Source organism: Lotus japonicus, chromosome 1, assembly GCF_012489685.1.
Source record: "Lotus japonicus ecotype B-129 chromosome 1, LjGifu_v1.2".
Classification (NCBI taxonomy): Eukaryota; Viridiplantae; Streptophyta; class Magnoliopsida; order Fabales; family Fabaceae; genus Lotus; species Lotus japonicus.
In genome coordinates, this window is record NC_080041.1 from 111,378,755 (window position 1) to 111,394,498 (window position 15,744).

General features: G+C 38.4%; 3 protein-coding genes across 3 annotated transcripts; all 3 read right to left on the minus strand.

Moving 5' to 3' along the window:
- Nucleotides 1-6,705: 6,705 nt before the first annotated feature.
- LOC130719265 (telomere repeat-binding factor 4-like) lies at nucleotides 6,706-7,099 on the minus strand. The gene is made up of 2 exons (XM_057569897.1): nucleotides 6,950-7,099; nucleotides 6,706-6,840 (listed from the first exon to the last, which is right to left on the minus strand). Exons 1-2 carry the CDS (start codon nucleotides 7,097-7,099, stop codon nucleotides 6,706-6,708), a joined length of 285 nt encoding a protein of 94 aa, XP_057425880.1.
- A 2,728-nt stretch (nucleotides 7,100-9,827) lies between these two features.
- On the minus strand, nucleotides 9,828-11,041 carry LOC130732435 (uncharacterized). The gene is made up of 5 exons (XM_057584483.1): nucleotides 10,872-11,041; nucleotides 10,650-10,760; nucleotides 10,493-10,568; nucleotides 10,319-10,414; nucleotides 9,828-10,235 (listed from the first exon to the last, which is right to left on the minus strand). The coding sequence occupies exons 1-5, from the start codon at nucleotides 10,919-10,921 to the stop codon at nucleotides 10,140-10,142; spliced, it is 429 nt and encodes a 142-aa protein (XP_057440466.1). The 5' UTR covers nucleotides 10,922-11,041; the 3' UTR covers nucleotides 9,828-10,139.
- Nucleotides 11,042-11,108: 67 nt separating this feature from the next.
- LOC130719270 (uncharacterized) lies at nucleotides 11,109-15,067 on the minus strand. Its single transcript, XM_057569902.1, has 3 exons — nucleotides 14,673-15,067; nucleotides 11,935-12,012; nucleotides 11,109-11,680 (listed from the first exon to the last, which is right to left on the minus strand). Exon 3 carries the CDS (start codon nucleotides 11,676-11,678, stop codon nucleotides 11,109-11,111), a length of 570 nt encoding a protein of 189 aa, XP_057425885.1. The 5' UTR covers nucleotides 11,679-11,680; nucleotides 11,935-12,012; nucleotides 14,673-15,067.
- Between the last annotated feature and the right edge of the window lie 677 nt (nucleotides 15,068-15,744).

Consider the following 15,744-nt stretch of genomic DNA (forward strand, 5'->3'; position numbering starts at 1 on the left):
CTCTAGGATCCGATCAACCTTGATCTCCTAAAGGAATCACCACTAAGATTCACTCTCTTAGTCTTCTTAAGGATACTGACCTACCCGGTCCCTTAAGGAAAATCAAACAACTGTTTGAGGTTGGTGTTTACAGAGGTTTGCTTCTAAATAAGCTGAGTGTAAACCAAATAAGAATAGATGAAGAAAGTAGAGGCTTGAATCTTCTCTTGTATTGCAGCTCTTTGTTTTCTCTCGCTCTTCTCGCTCTCTTCGTCTTTCTTCTTTTCTTCAGCCTTTTATAGTCCAAGGTGCACAGGATATTTCTGTTGAGAGAATATGACCGTTGGAGGGCATTTCTGGAACTTCCAGAACCTGCAGTGGCTGAACTTTGGTAGGTAGGCATTTCAGAATAGTACACTGCTCTTGTACTTCTCGATAGAGACATTTGCCTTTAACCATTGACTTCTGATCAGAGTTATGCTTCGTGTTGGAACTTGTGAAGCTTGGTGATCAGAGTCAGAGGGAAGCTTGGATCCTCTGACCTTCGTAACTTCTGCTTCTGGACCTTCAGAGCTTCTGAACCTTCAGAGCCTCTGGTCCCTCAGAGCTTCTGGTCTTCAGATCTTCTGATCCTCAGATCTTCTGATCCTCTGATCTTCTGATCCTCTGATCCTCAGATCCTCTGATCTTCAGATCCTCTGATCTTCAGATCCTCTGATCTTCAGATCCTCTGATCCTCAGATCCTCTGATCTTCAGATCCTCTGATCTTCTGAACTTCTGACGAATATATCTTCTGGTGTCAGAATCAGAACCTGTTTGTCAAAACACTCAAGACAAACATTAGAGTATCATAGTTGTTCATCCACAAATAAATACTTGTTATCATCAAAACATAGAGTTGTACCACATGACCAAATCTTGATCTTACAATCTCCCCCTTTTTGATGATGACAAAACCATGTATTTTGATGAACAACTCTAAACAAATAAACTGAATACACTCAGAGTATAAGGTATCAGAGTTAAAACTTATCCTGATGTGTATAGTTTATCTTGCTCCTTCTGAATCCAAGACTCGTGTTTGATTCTGAGCTAAGCTCCCCCTGAATCTAGTACTTAATATCAACGTTAGTAATATCTAGATTCTGAGCTAAATAATATAGGAGTTGTCAAGATACTATAAGTTCTCCCCCTTTTTGTCATAAGCAAAAAGAATGAAGGTGGAAAAAAAATAGTAAGAGTAAAAGACGAAATACTCCCCCTCAGAAGGAATACCAAGGGATACTTGGCTTCTGATTAGCATATCTTCTGATGAGAGCAGAAGTGTGGTTCTGGTGACATCTCCGTTCTGGACAAAATTTCATCTTTAGATACTTCAGAATGAGAAGCTAGGAGCCTACTCTTCTTCTGATGACGCAAGTCAGAAGTTGTAGTAGCATCTTCTGATGTTGTTGCTTCTGGTTCGTCAAGTTCTGAGTCTTTGTTTCTTTCTGAAACGGTCATGCTCATCTCTGCAAGCTTTTTCAGCTAGCTTTGACTTGTCAGAGTCAAGCTTATCATTAATTCTAACATGAATAGCGTTCAGAATATCAACAGAGGGGTTCATATCAAAAACCAATGATTCCTTGACCAAATCTTGCTCTACTGATGCCTCCAAGATCAACTTCACCTTCAGGTTCAAGTTTTGGATCTTGGGACATATGCCTTTCTCCCGTCATGTGTTGCTTGCATCCACTGTCCAGGTTCCACGGTTGGAGTTTCGATGGACCTATTGAAGATATCTGCAACATATATAATCTTATCCCTAGGTACCCACTTTCTGGGTCCTTTCTTGTTAGTTAGCCCAGAAGTTCTGACAACTTTGGGTCTTTCAACAGGATAATATAAAGGAATTTTAGCATGATATTTTGACATAGAGAAAGTTCCTTTTATAAGAGGAGGTTTAGCAGCTTCAGCAGGTACAGGGTCAGGCAATATGGTACTAGAGGGAACAAAGCATTCATACAAAGATTTAGCTTTAGGCACAGAGGGCTCATTTCTAATTGGTTTAGAATAGCCAATGCCATGCATTCCATTTCTGCTTACGCCATAGATCATAGAAGCCATTAAGCTTCTATCTACGCTTTTAGCTAGGAATCTTTGAAAAGATTTTTCATACTTAGATTCATGCTTACTATCAGAGGCATCGCAGGCAATAACTTCTTCTAACTTAGCAATTTGATTCTTAAGCACAGAGTTAGAATTAACTAAAGCATGGTTATCATTTTTCAAATCAGATATGATTTTCTCATGTTCAGAAGAAGTTTCAGAGGCAGCAGAGAAATTCTTTTTCAACCTTTTATGCTTAGTCAAGAGAGAGTTATATTTATCCATAATTTCAGACAAAGCATCTTTAAGTTCAGAAGTTGAGAAAGAATCAAATACCTCATTTTCATCGTCAGAGTCTGGATCTCCTTCTGATTCTGAGTCAGAGTCAACAGCTTCCTTTGACTCTGCTCCTTTGTCTTTGACAATAGCCACGAGTCCTTGGACTTTACCATCAGAGTCAACATCCTCTGATTCTGATTCATCAAAAGTCACCATCAGACTTTTCTTTGGTTTGAAATGCTTCTTTGACTTTTCGTCCTTTGATGAACCTTTGTATTTGCTCTGCCTGTGCTTCCAGATGCAGTTGAACTTTCTGGATATCAGAGTCAGCTCATCTTCATCAGAATCTTCTGATGCTTCTTCGGATTCTTCTGTTCCAGCTTGGAGAGTCTTAGCCTTTTCAGATTTGGATTTCAAGGCAATAGACTTCTTCTTGTGATCTTGATGTTCAGCACGCTTTAATTCATGACACTTCAGTATGCTTATGAGTTCTTCCAAACTCATCTGCTCAACATCTCTAGTTAGCTCCAAGGAAGTTATCAAAGGCATCCAGCTTTCAGGAAGACCTCTAAGGATCCTCATGACATGATCCGCAGTGGTGTAGCTGTTGCTGAGGGGTCTTATTCCAGCTACGAGCAACTGAAATCTGGAAAACATATCCTCAATGGATTCGTCAGGTTCCATTTGGAAGGATTCATACTGCTTGATTAGAGACAACGCTTTTGTCTCTTTCACTTTCTTGTTTCCTTCATGAGACATCTGCAAGGATTCAAAGATGCCCTTGGCGGAATCACGATCAGTAATTTTCTCATATTCTTCATATGAAATGGCACTTTGCAGAATAGATCTTGATCTGTGATGATCTCTGAATTCCTTCTTTTGATCTTCACTCATCTTCTTCCTTGGGATCTTTACACCATGTTCATCGACAGGAGGGGTGTAGCCATCAACAACAAAATCCCAAAGATCAGGATCAAAGCCAAGAAAGAAGCTTTTGATTCTGTCTTTCCAGAAATCAAATCTCTGACCATCAAAGATAGGTGGTCTTGCACTGTATTGATATTTTCTTGTAGTAGTGGTGGCATCCATGAGTTTTTCACACTGGCCCGGATCTACTGAACACTGTTAAGTGTGGTAATCAGAACTTGCGCTCTGATACCAATTGAAGGTGTGAAAAACGACTAGAAGGGGGGGTTGAATAGCGTTTTCAATATAAAAACTTTCCCCTTAAGATTTAAAGTAAATCTTTTCGGTTTCTCTAAGATAGATGGTGCAGCGGATAAAGATAGAGAGAAGAGAAAAGCACACAAGTATTTTATCCTGGTTCACTTGATAAATCCCTCAAGCTAATCCAGTCCACCCGTTAAGGTGATTTCTTCCTTCTTAGAATGAAGGCAATCCACTAATCAGATAATTGTTACAACTGCACTTGAAACCTACAAGTGACTAACAATACACTGACTTAGCTATCACTAAGATTCACTCTCTTAGTCTTCTCTAGGATCCGATCAACCTTGATCTCCTAAAGGAATCACCACTAAGATTCACTCTCTTAGTCTTCTTAAGGATACTGACCTACCCGGTCCCTTAAGGAAAATCAAACAACTGTTTGAGGTTGGTGTTTACAGAGGTTTGCTTCTAAATAAGCTGAGTGTAAACCAAATAAGAATAGATGAAGAAAGTAGAGGCTTGAATCTTCTCTTGTATTGCAGCTCTTTGTTTTCTCTCGCTCTTCTCGCTCTCTTCGTCTTTCTTCTTTTCTTCAGCCTTTTATAGTCCAAGGTGCACAGGATATTTCTGTTGAGAGAATATGACCGTTGGAGGGCATTTCTGGAACTTCCAGAACCTGCAGTGGCTGAACTTTGGTAGGTAGGCATTTCAGAATAGTACACTGCTCTTGTACTTCTCGATAGAGACATTTGCCTTTAACCATTGACTTCTGATCAGAGTTATGCTTCGTGTTGGAACTTGTGAAGCTTGGTGATCAGAGTCAGAGGGAAGCTTGGATCCTCTGACCTTCGTAACTTCTGCTTCTGGACCTTCAGAGCTTCTGAACCTTCAGAGCCTCTGGTCCCTCAGAGCTTCTGGTCTTCAGATCTTCTGATCCTCAGATCTTCTGATCCTCTGATCTTCTGATCCTCTGATCCTCAGATCCTCTGATCTTCAGATCCTCTGATCTTCAGATCCTCTGATCTTCAGATCCTCTGATCCTCAGATCCTCTGATCTTCAGATCCTCTGATCTTCTGAACTTCTGACGAATATATCTTCTGGTGTCAGAATCAGAACCTGTTTGTCAAAACACTCAAGACAAACATTAGAGTATCATAGTTGTTCATCCACAAATAAATACTTGTTATCATCAAAACATAGAGTTGTACCACATGACCAAATCTTGATCTTACAAAGGTAACTTAAAAAGAAGGAAAATTTACCTAGATTATTGAAATTATAATCGTTTTCTAAACTTTTCAAATCTGGTTACTTGTCGTCTCCCCTGAATCGCTTCCATAGCTATATAGTAGTCATTTCGATCCATGTGGAACACCTAATTCAAGTGTGCAGGAATAAAATGAATAAGACTACATATGGTCATTGACATTAGCATCAAGAACATGAAAATTAATTGAGATGCATAGAGCATTCAGTAACTGTCACCGGTGGAAACCACCGTGAGCGTGATGAAGTTTCCGGGAGGAGGCGGAGGAACAAAAGAGAAAAAGAAGAAAAAAAAAGGCAGTGAAGAACATTTGCTTCTTCATGTTCTAGGAAGAATGTGCATAATTAAATAGAATCTGTAAACTGAGTCAATCTAAGCATGTTTGGAAACAAACATCCAAAAAAAAAAAAAGTAGCATCATTATTGGTTTATTCATAATCCTCTTGTATACATACATCTGCCAAAACAAAAAAAAGTAGCATCATTATTGGTTTATTACTTCATAGTTCATCGTAAACTCTTATGAATGAAAGGTGAAAAGGTAATCTACATCAATTTTTAATTCAGTAAGTTGCCTAGTTTTCCCGGGTAAGAACAAAAGGAATTTGATGGCTTGATCTCTATAATTTACTGTAAACAAAACATACATTATAAGTTATAACTAAAGAAGAGAGGCCGTTTTAGTATGATTTGACAAATACTATGATACAAACTACATACTGGTAATTACCTGAAAAATATTATAGCCAAATTGTGTCCTGAACTTGAAAATCATGCAGCACAGACCCTATATTAAGATTCATGCCTAAAATAAGATGTATATGTTTTACTGAGTTAGCTAAGCTAGTGCGTGCAAGAAAAGCATCCAAACTCAATAGCAAGAAACTCACAATGGCGAAGACAGGTGCTGACATGAATATTCCACACAGTTGGTAAAATTGTATGCCAGAAAGAAAAGAAAAATTTGAAGTATTGAATTCAAGACACGAATGTTAAATTAGACAAACCAAAGGGCATTAAAGTAGAAAATCACCGAGAAATCAAGCAATCTTGCATCATGCATTCATGCCAATCAATGAGATAAGGTGCAAAGACAACCAAATAGGTAAATGTAAAATTGAGAATAAAACCTGAGGCCTGGTAGTGACAACCCAAAGTGGATTTGTAAACATGCTAGTTGCAGCTCCAGCATTAGAAGCAGCTACATATTAGCTCCAACTAAAAGATGATGGCTTTCATCTGCATAAATAAAATAGCTATGCTATTACAATTTGTACATCTACCATGTTTCCCAACCAAATATTTGTTCATCATGATGTAAGTAGCATCATGTTCTAGGAGGATTACCTTTTTAATTTTTCTTAATTAAGGTTCAGCTGTAAAGCTTGATTAGTCTACTGTGATTTTCAGAGAATAAAACTCTACTCGTTTAAGAATCTACAGCTACACATGCATAGCTGGTATGGCACAAAAAGTCCTATTCATTCAGATTCTGTAGGTGTTTACATTCTTTGCTTCCTTTAATAAAATTGTATACCTTGAGCTGCTACCCTTTAACTGGTGAACGTGAGCATCAACTTTTTTGAAGTCAACACCTTTCTACTCACTGCACAGGAAAAATCCCAAGAACATGGAAAAAAATCATGCAAATGTTCAAAGCCATCAATTAAGAGCAGATGTCTAATAACCAACATTCCAATTACATGATTGTATGGACTTATTTTTTTCACAATCAACAATCACAGTAACATAAGCTTCTCCCGTTTTCACTTAAAAATCAATTCTACAATAATTTCCAAACAAATCATGGCTGAAGCGACACTTGTCTTTGAATGGACATGAACTAACATCACCTGTCTTGGTAATTTGCGAACACAGGTTAGGATAGAGTAAGGTATAACATGTATTCATGTTAAAAGGCTACATACTGAGGAGGAATTGCAGAGTAGGATCGGGAGTTGTAACTGCAGTAGGTGCTGGTAGTTTGTGCTTGAGAGTTCTAGACTTTATATTGGAGCCCTGTCCAGTGACAACATTTAAATTCCTCCATTTATCCTGAAAAATCAAAAATTGATTGAAGGAACCATAATCCAAACCCGAACCCTAGAAGAAGATTATGAGAAATTGGAAAAAATCAAAAGGAAAATAAATGGCAAGTTCTGACCTTGAGATCGATGTTGGAACGGCTCATGAGGGAAGGAGCGAATTCGGGATCTCTGAGGATGTTCTTCCACTTGCCGGCGCCGTACTTCTGGACGCCGCGGTGGAGGACGTCTTCTTCCTCAGCCGTCCACTTCTGTTTCTGATTTCCCATCACTCCTCACTCTACTTGATAGAGAAAGAGTCTGAGTCGATGAGGCCCACAAAAAAAACGCAGAGAAAACGCGAAATTGAGGGAGGAGAGTGCTTACATCGATATTGATGATATACAGAGACTGTGGTCTCTGGCGGTAACTTCGCTTTTCTCTGTGTACCTTCACACACCTCAATCTGCTTCCTCTCACTCGCAACCATGACAGACGGTGGTCATCTCTTCAACAACATCACCCTCGGCGGCCGCGGCGGTACGGTAAGTTCTCCCCCTCTCTTGAATCTTCAATTTGTTCCGTTTTCCGTCCCTATTTCCAGCTCCTTATCGGTGGAGGCCATTGATGAGGAATTTGGAGTGGCTCTTGGTTGTAGATCTTGCCGCACGCTCTCACTCCATGGAAACCCTAACCAAATCATGGCACATGTGGCAAATAGGGCCGGGTGGAAAAGCTGATGTGTAAATTATTAAATGAGAATTAATAGGTGGAAAAGCTGACGTGTAAATAATTAAGTGAGAATTAATCTCGGAGCAACACGTCACTAACTTGGCCTGTGAGAGCGACACGTCATGCTAGAAGTTGTTCTTTTCTAATATATATAGATAGATATTGATTGATATTGATTGATATTGATATTGATGGCCAGCAATTATGAAATAATTGATAATAAAAAAAAGGAAATCCTAAATATACTCTCTTTAAAATGTAAATTTGCTGAATTCTATTCACACAATAAAAAATTGGCTTAACTCTTTGTCTTACCTGAACAACAGCGTATCTATTTCTCACTTTCCTCTTAGGTTTACCATCGTGATCGTGACGTAATGGAATCTCTTAAGAAGGAATAGATTTGCTACCATTTTATTTCTTGAAAGCTAAAGATGAGAGGGTATCGCAGTTTCTGGATATCTCTCTCCGTGTTTGGTTAAGTTACAAAATTGGAAGCCCAATTGGATTATTGATAAACTTAGAAATGTTTATAATCTAAAGTTCGAATCAAAGTTAGGTGTAGTAAAAACGTTCCTTTTCTCTCTATAAATCTGAAATTTGAGGCAACATTATTATCAACCACAATTAGTGCTTGATTTGCATAACCGCGTAGCGATTAACTATATTGATTTTTTTTTTCCATCTACTTTGTCCATCAATATTTGGAAATGTTTACTCAAAAACATATATTTGTTGCAGAGTAGAATATAAAAAGATTGGAAAAAAACTTACTAGCTCCTTAGCCACATCAACATTTGATTTGCGGTTTGAAATGTGGACCACTCCACCCCTCTTTCCCATGCTCGGTTGACTTAATTTTGAGCTTGTTTAGTACGGTGTATAGTATAAGATCTGATAGTATAAGACCTGATTGTATTAGGCTGATAGGATAAGATCTAATAAAATTTTAATACTATACATCGTTTGGTCATACACTGTCTAATTTGATGGCGACATTGATGGTGTGGTAGTGGATATTGGAAGGTGATGATGGTGGCAGTGGAGATGGATGGTGGTGGCGGTGGCGATGGTGGTAGGAGTGGTCGTAGTGGCGATGGCGGCAGTGGGGAGGGGTGGTGGTAACAGTGGCGGTGGAGGGTGGTGTTGGTGGCGGCGGTGACAGAGGGTGGTGGCAGTGACGAAAATGGTGGTGATCGTGGCGGCAGCGGTGGCGGTAGTGGTGGCGCCGGTGGTGGTGGTAGTAGCGATAACGATGATTAAAGCGTGGTGGTGGTGGTGGAGTGGCGGGAGTAGTGGTGGTAGTGGCGGCGGCGATAGTGGTGGTGGTGGAGGTAGAGCGTGGTGGTGGCGGCGGCGACGGTGGTGGTGGTGGCGGCAATGGTGTAGGTGGTTGTGGTGGCGGCAACGGTGGTGGTGGTGGTGGTAGTCGTGGAGGCGGTGGTGGTGGAGGGTAGTTGTGGTGGCAGCGACAGTGGTGGTGGTGGTGGTGGAGGGTAGTTGTGGTGGCAGCGACAGTGGTGGTGGTGGTGGTGGTGGTGAGGGTGGTGGCGATAGTGATGGAGGCGGTGTTGGTGGAAGGTAGTTGTGACGGCATCGACGATGGTGGCGGTAGTGGTGGAGGCGGTGGTGGTGGAGGGTGGTTGTGGCGGTAGTGATGGTGGAGGCGGTGGTGGTGGTAGTGGTGGAGGCGGTGGTGGTGGAGAGTGATTATGGTGGCGGTTGATTAAATATATTCAAGTAGCTTATACATTAGACTCTTATCATGTCTTATCTATCATCTATAGGGTGAATTAAATAATCTATTATTTTGATGTATAAGAGGAGATTGATGTATAAGTTTATACAATGCAATCACTACTACAGAAAAGGCTTTTCGTCACGGTTAAAACCGCCCATTCGTCACGGTTTAACCGTGACAATAGAAGGCGTGACAATTGCTCAATTGTCACGGTTAAAGGTGGAACCGTGACAATTGATATGGCTGTTATCACGGTTTGCAAAACGTAACCATGGCAATAGAGGCCACATATTGTCACGGTTACCTATTTAACCGTGACAATAGAGGCCATATATTGTCACGGTTACCTATTTAACCGTGACAATTGATTAGCCTGTTATCACGGTTTGTAAAGAGTAACCGTGACAATAGGTTCCCTCTATTGCCACGGTTGAGTAAGTAACCGTGGCAATAGGTGGCCTCTATTGCCACGGTTGTAACCGTGACAATAGGTCATACACCTGGTCTGTGAAATTGCTACAGAATTTTTGATTTTTTTCTTTTTACCTGGTGTGTGCATAAATTTTAGTACGTTTATATTGAAAAATAAATTGCATAAAATCACCAACATTCACATATTCTAGCCAAATTACTCAAATATTCCAACCTTGAATAAGAAAACAATACATTTACACTAATTTGTCCAAAACAATACTAATTGTTGTTGAGAACATACTCTCACAAGAAATTAAACCAAATAGCCAACACTAGCCAGTACAGTACACTGCTTGAACCAAATACTCTAAAATAACATGCAGTGCAGTTCCATACCATAAGTAGCCCATACTCTCACAAGGAATTAAAGCAAATAGCCCACACTAGGCAAAATTCTTTAACACATAAGTAGCCCACTCTTCTTTAATTTCATTTAGTTGATCCTCATCGTAGAAGCCAAATTGACAATCAGAGAAGTACTGCAAAATGATGGTAAAAGTTACAAAATTTAGAGTCACACTTAAAAATAGGAAAAATTAAGAATTTAGTCAAAGTTCCATACCGCTTGTGGAATTGTAGATTTTTTGTGCGCAATTATCTCCTTTAGAAAGCTTAGTACATAGTACCCGCAATCTATATAATTTGTTTGGGCAGGGCACTATAAAAAACAAATATAATATATATCAGTGATTTGGTAGCTAGATCTAATTGTTTTCAGCTATGTAAATTTGTATACCTTTATAGTATTCCATTTGGCTTTGGACCATGTAATCCTCTTGTCATTGCAATTAGCACGGTAGATCATCATTGCACTAACAAATTGAATGAAAAACTCATGATTAAATATGTTGAATAGCATGACTAACATAGCAAGTAGATCTATATAAGCTTACTTATCAAACATCTCTTTCATGACTTTGCGTTGATTCAAACTACCATGTATAGGATCCAAGTAAAATAAGGTCCCTGTAGTGGCATTGATCACAACCAACACCCAATGTGCCCTACAAGCAAGACATGTTAAATTATAATATTAATAAATCAAGTAGCTAATCATATAAATTAATCAAGTAACTATGAATTAATATTTACAAATTTCATCCAATATTTCTCACCCTATATTGACCGGTGCAAGATATAATTGGTTTGGGTGTCCATTTGCCATAATTGCATCCGAAATATATTGGCTTTGATTGGTCAGCCCATGTGCCGTTCGATGAGGACTCAAAAAGGCAAATTTCTCAGTCAAGTTTTCAGCCACACAGTGATCAAATAAGAACCTTAAATAAGAATATACAAATAAAATACAATGTTAAAAAATTGCTTAGATAAGAAAACTAAAAACTTTGTTTTCAGTCAAGTTTCCCATATAGTCGACCGGGAAGAACGTTTCCCTCTGGAAGCATATCTTTTAAGAGTGTTAGTAGGTTGGTGAAGCTCGTATCAGTCCATCCATTGGCAGCTTTCAAGTTGTACAGCTTTAAGACCGCAGATAGTCTTGTGAATTTAGAGCATCCATTATAAAGAGGTGTCCCCGCATCATTTTTCAGCCTCTCAAACATTTGAGGACAATCACGAAGATCATCTTCAACCGCCTTCGCCATTTCCTCAACACAGTCACCATCACATGCATCTTCCTCTGCTCCAAATGAGGCAGATCTCACACTATCTGCTGCATCACCAGAATCAAATCTGGACTCGCCATGATTTGACCAACATATATAGTTTTTATCAATTCCCTTGCAAATTAGATGATCTTCTAATTCAGATGGATTAACTCGAATACCATGCCAACAAACTAAACAAGGGCATAGCAAACTATTTGGGTTCTTTGCATTTTGAACCGCAAATTTAACAAACTCTTTCACCCCAGCAGCATATTCATCGGATAAGCGATTAGCAAACATCCATTTACGGTCCATACCTACGTGGTGGACAAAGGTTAATGTCTTCATTCTCAAAAAACTATTTAGTTTGGGTGAATATTTAACAATCAATAGCAAATAGAAGTTACAAATAAATGAAAACACACATAATGAACCATGGCTCCAAATGTTATTTCTAATGCTTATGGACATCTAACTTGTATCACATACTTCAACTTGCAGTGCTTACAGATAAAGTATTCACTATGAGTTAACTGCTGAAAAAAGTAGGGTGTAGAGGAAAGAGTGAAACCTGGATATTTAGAATCAGACTGGTCCTCTAAGTCAGTGGCAATCAGCTTGGCTCTTCGATCTTCAACTTCGAATAAATCTATTCAAACAGAGCCAAAAGCAATAATTAAAGAGAACCCAACCAGATTGTACTAGCAAAATGTACAGAAAAAACCAACCAGATTGTGCTGGAAAAATGTACAGAAAAAACCAACCAGATTGCCTAATCCAGCAGGCCAATATAACCCCAAATACATGAATAAAATATCATGAAACAGCAGCCAAAACAGCACAGCGCCAGGAAATTAATTTCTCATGATAACAGTAACAACATAACTAAATTCTCAGCACCAAAACCAGCCCACAAGACCTCAGCAAAACACAAAACAACAGCCAATTTCCCCAGCAAAAAAGGCTTAAATCACTTCCTACAGCAGCCCAAACTGCAATAGCAAAGATATCTCAACAGAAACAGCAGCCCATTATGGTTATCTATGGAAAATCGGTCTCTGTGAATTAATCCTTTCTGTTAGTTTAACACCTAGCTGTGTTCAGGTATACTGGATTCGCGAACATGGAAACTGATACAAATCCCACTCTTTAACTAGAGTATTGTCATCAGCTTAAATTAGAGTTGACAGGCACTGAAAAGTCTTCAAACGATAAGGGAAAATTACAAGTTAGAGCAGATAAATATTTTTCATAATTTGAAAGAAATAACAATCTCTAAATTCCACAGCTGTATTTAGTTTCTACAATTTCCTTGTCAGAAATGACATAATCCCACAACTTAATCTTTACATTTTCATGATCATCGATGGACACTAGCTGTGCAATAAATTATAACTACAAGTAGCTTTTCATATAACTGATACAATGATGATAGCACACTATAATAGATACATACATGTATATAGAGAGAGAAAGGTACATGTGCTCTGCACGGTGCTCGAGAGAGAGAGAAATGCGCACGGTAGCGAGTAACGGCTTCTCACGGCAAGGTTAACGTTCCCTCTATATCCTGAATAAAAAAGGTAATTGTAGATAATTTTTACTCAAATAAGCCATGTTTCTTAATCAAAAGGGTAATCAAAATATAAGCTCCAATTTAATCTAAAGGGTGATCAAAATATAATTGCAGAGAAAACAAACGACTAAAACTAAGCCAATTTAAACCCACCACCTAATACCCAAAACCTCCAAATTAAATTTAACCACACCATCAGCACTTAATTTTCCTGAGATAGTATGAGGGGCAGTTAAAATCATGTAGCCATGTTTATTAGTCTTTTCTGCATTAAGTCCTTTAAATCATGTGAACTAAATGTCTAAAAACCAAGTTAAATACTTATCAATTATCATGCTAAATGGAAGCATCAAGAACGAAATCAAATTAGGTCACAATAAGATGCTAGAGAACAAAAATCAAAAGAGAAAGCATGCGAACTGAACTGATTCCTGAGATCCTAAATAGAAAAACTAAATTGGGGAAAGAAACTAAGAACATGGGTTGTTCATTACTAACAAACTCATATTAGCGGAAATTCTAATTAAATAAAAACACAAATCAAAGAAGGGATGCATGCTTCTCACTCACTCTCTGCCTCTCTCACTCTTTAACTCTCTCTCAAGTTCATCTCCACAAACCAAAAGACTAGAACCACATGCATCATTGATTTCTCAGTGAATCTGCCCCTTTCTACAAAACTGAGATATATAATATATGATGAAAACTGGAACAGTTTTTGTCCATTCAGGTGCTCAAATATAAAGCTTCAAATAGCAACCTTAGTTGCAATTCCAATCTCGGAATAAAGGAGTTGAGACTTAGGAGTTACAAGCAACTATTTTTAATCCTCCCAATTCAATACTATATAGATCCTAGATATACAACTCCCTGATTGAAATAAAGATTTGAAATAACTTGGAATGACTTGGAATTGAAATAACTTGGAATGACTTGGAATTGAAATAACTTGGAATGACTTGGAATTGAAACTCGTACCTTGGAATAACTTAGAATGACTTGGAATTGAAACCCGTACCTTGAAATAAAGATCCTAGATATACAACTCCCAAATTTTAAACACTAACTAAATAAGCCCAGGATTTGAAATAACTTGGAATGATTTTAGATATTACAATTGATCTCTAACCCAATTTCTTCCCCCTTGATCTCTAACCCAATTTCTTTTCTGTGATTTTGCAGTTGGAATAATCAATTTTATCTTTCTGTCTTAAAAGGGCACAATTCAAATGATTCTCACCAAAATAAGATATATATTAATGTGAGAGTACTAGGTGTACTCCCAGGACCAATACACCAACATCTGTACAAAGATAAAAGAAAGAAACAGAAGGAGACAAACTAGGTAAAAATTCTGTTTGATGAAAAGCACAATCTCATAGCAATATGGTCACATTGTCTGGCCAAATCACTTCCAAACCCGTACCAATTTGAGCAGGGCACAGCAGCAAAAAACTTTCTCAATCACACAATAGTCTGCAACTAGCAGTAGGAGAACAACAACAACAACAGATCACACAGATTTCAAACAGTCCCAGATTTTTGGCCACATGAGGGACAGTTTAAAAGAAGCCCCAAATAACTAGAGGTAATGCAGGACCAAGAAAAACCCTAAGTGAAACTTAGCTACAGATGAACTATTTGAGTTGGTTTACGGGGGAAGCAGAGATGAATATTACAGCAGCAAGCACTAATTAGGGAGTAGTAGAGATGAATATTAGAGAGAAAGGTACCTGGGCTTTGCAATGGTGCTCGAGAGAGAGAAGTGCGCGTGACAGAGAACGGCGTGAACCGAGAACGGCGCGAACGGCGAACGGCGTGACGGAGAACGGCGACCGGCGATTGAGAGGGAGCAGGAAAGAGAGACCGATTGAGAAGGCAGATATTGGAGAGAGACCGATTGAGAGCGCGCGAGAAGAGGTTAGGGTGCAGTGGTAGGGTTTTTCAGGAAAAATTGGAGGGGAGGGAAAAATAAGAGCCAGATATTGAACTTCTGTTGTCACGGTTCCAAAACAATAATAATAAAATATTATTTCCTTTTGTCACGGTTCCTTTTAAAACCGTGATAATTGACCTTTTGTCACGGTTCCGCCTATAACCGTGACAATTGGGGCGTGGCAAAAGGTCAAATCTGTAGTAGTGAATGTGACCACCAAACATTGGATAAGTCCATAATGTATTGTATAAACTTATACTATCATGCCTAATACGACGTACCAAACGAGCTCTAGTGTTGACATTTTTAAAAACTTGGGTTTGAATCCTATTGATCTCTTTTAATTTCCATTATTTTCTATCTTTTGCTAGCTCTATTTACCTACAATGTCCTACATTATGCTAATACATTTGAAAGCACGTGTGTTTTATATAAAAAATAGCATAAGTTAATGTAAAATATTAGTGAAATAAAGAAAATTATCACGCATCACACTATATTTTAGCGTCGGTTAAACCTACTACACGCCGATGACTATCACTAACTTGTAATTATTAGCGTCTAAAATATTGTCGAAAAAACACACTTATACATATTCATACAATCATAGATTATTCAAAGATCATGAATAAAGATTGGTAAACACTTAAAGGGTGTAGACCACTAGAAAAAGATAGGAAAATATAAGATATAAGTGATAAATGTGATATATGATGTAATGTAACTGAAAGAAACAAATAGAAAAAAAAAAGTGTTTAGAAGTGTTTATACCATTTAGGTATATACCAATCTTTTTTTTTTTAAATACTACACCAATCACATCACCCATAGATCATTGCAATCATTTAACATGATGGGTCTTTTCCTAT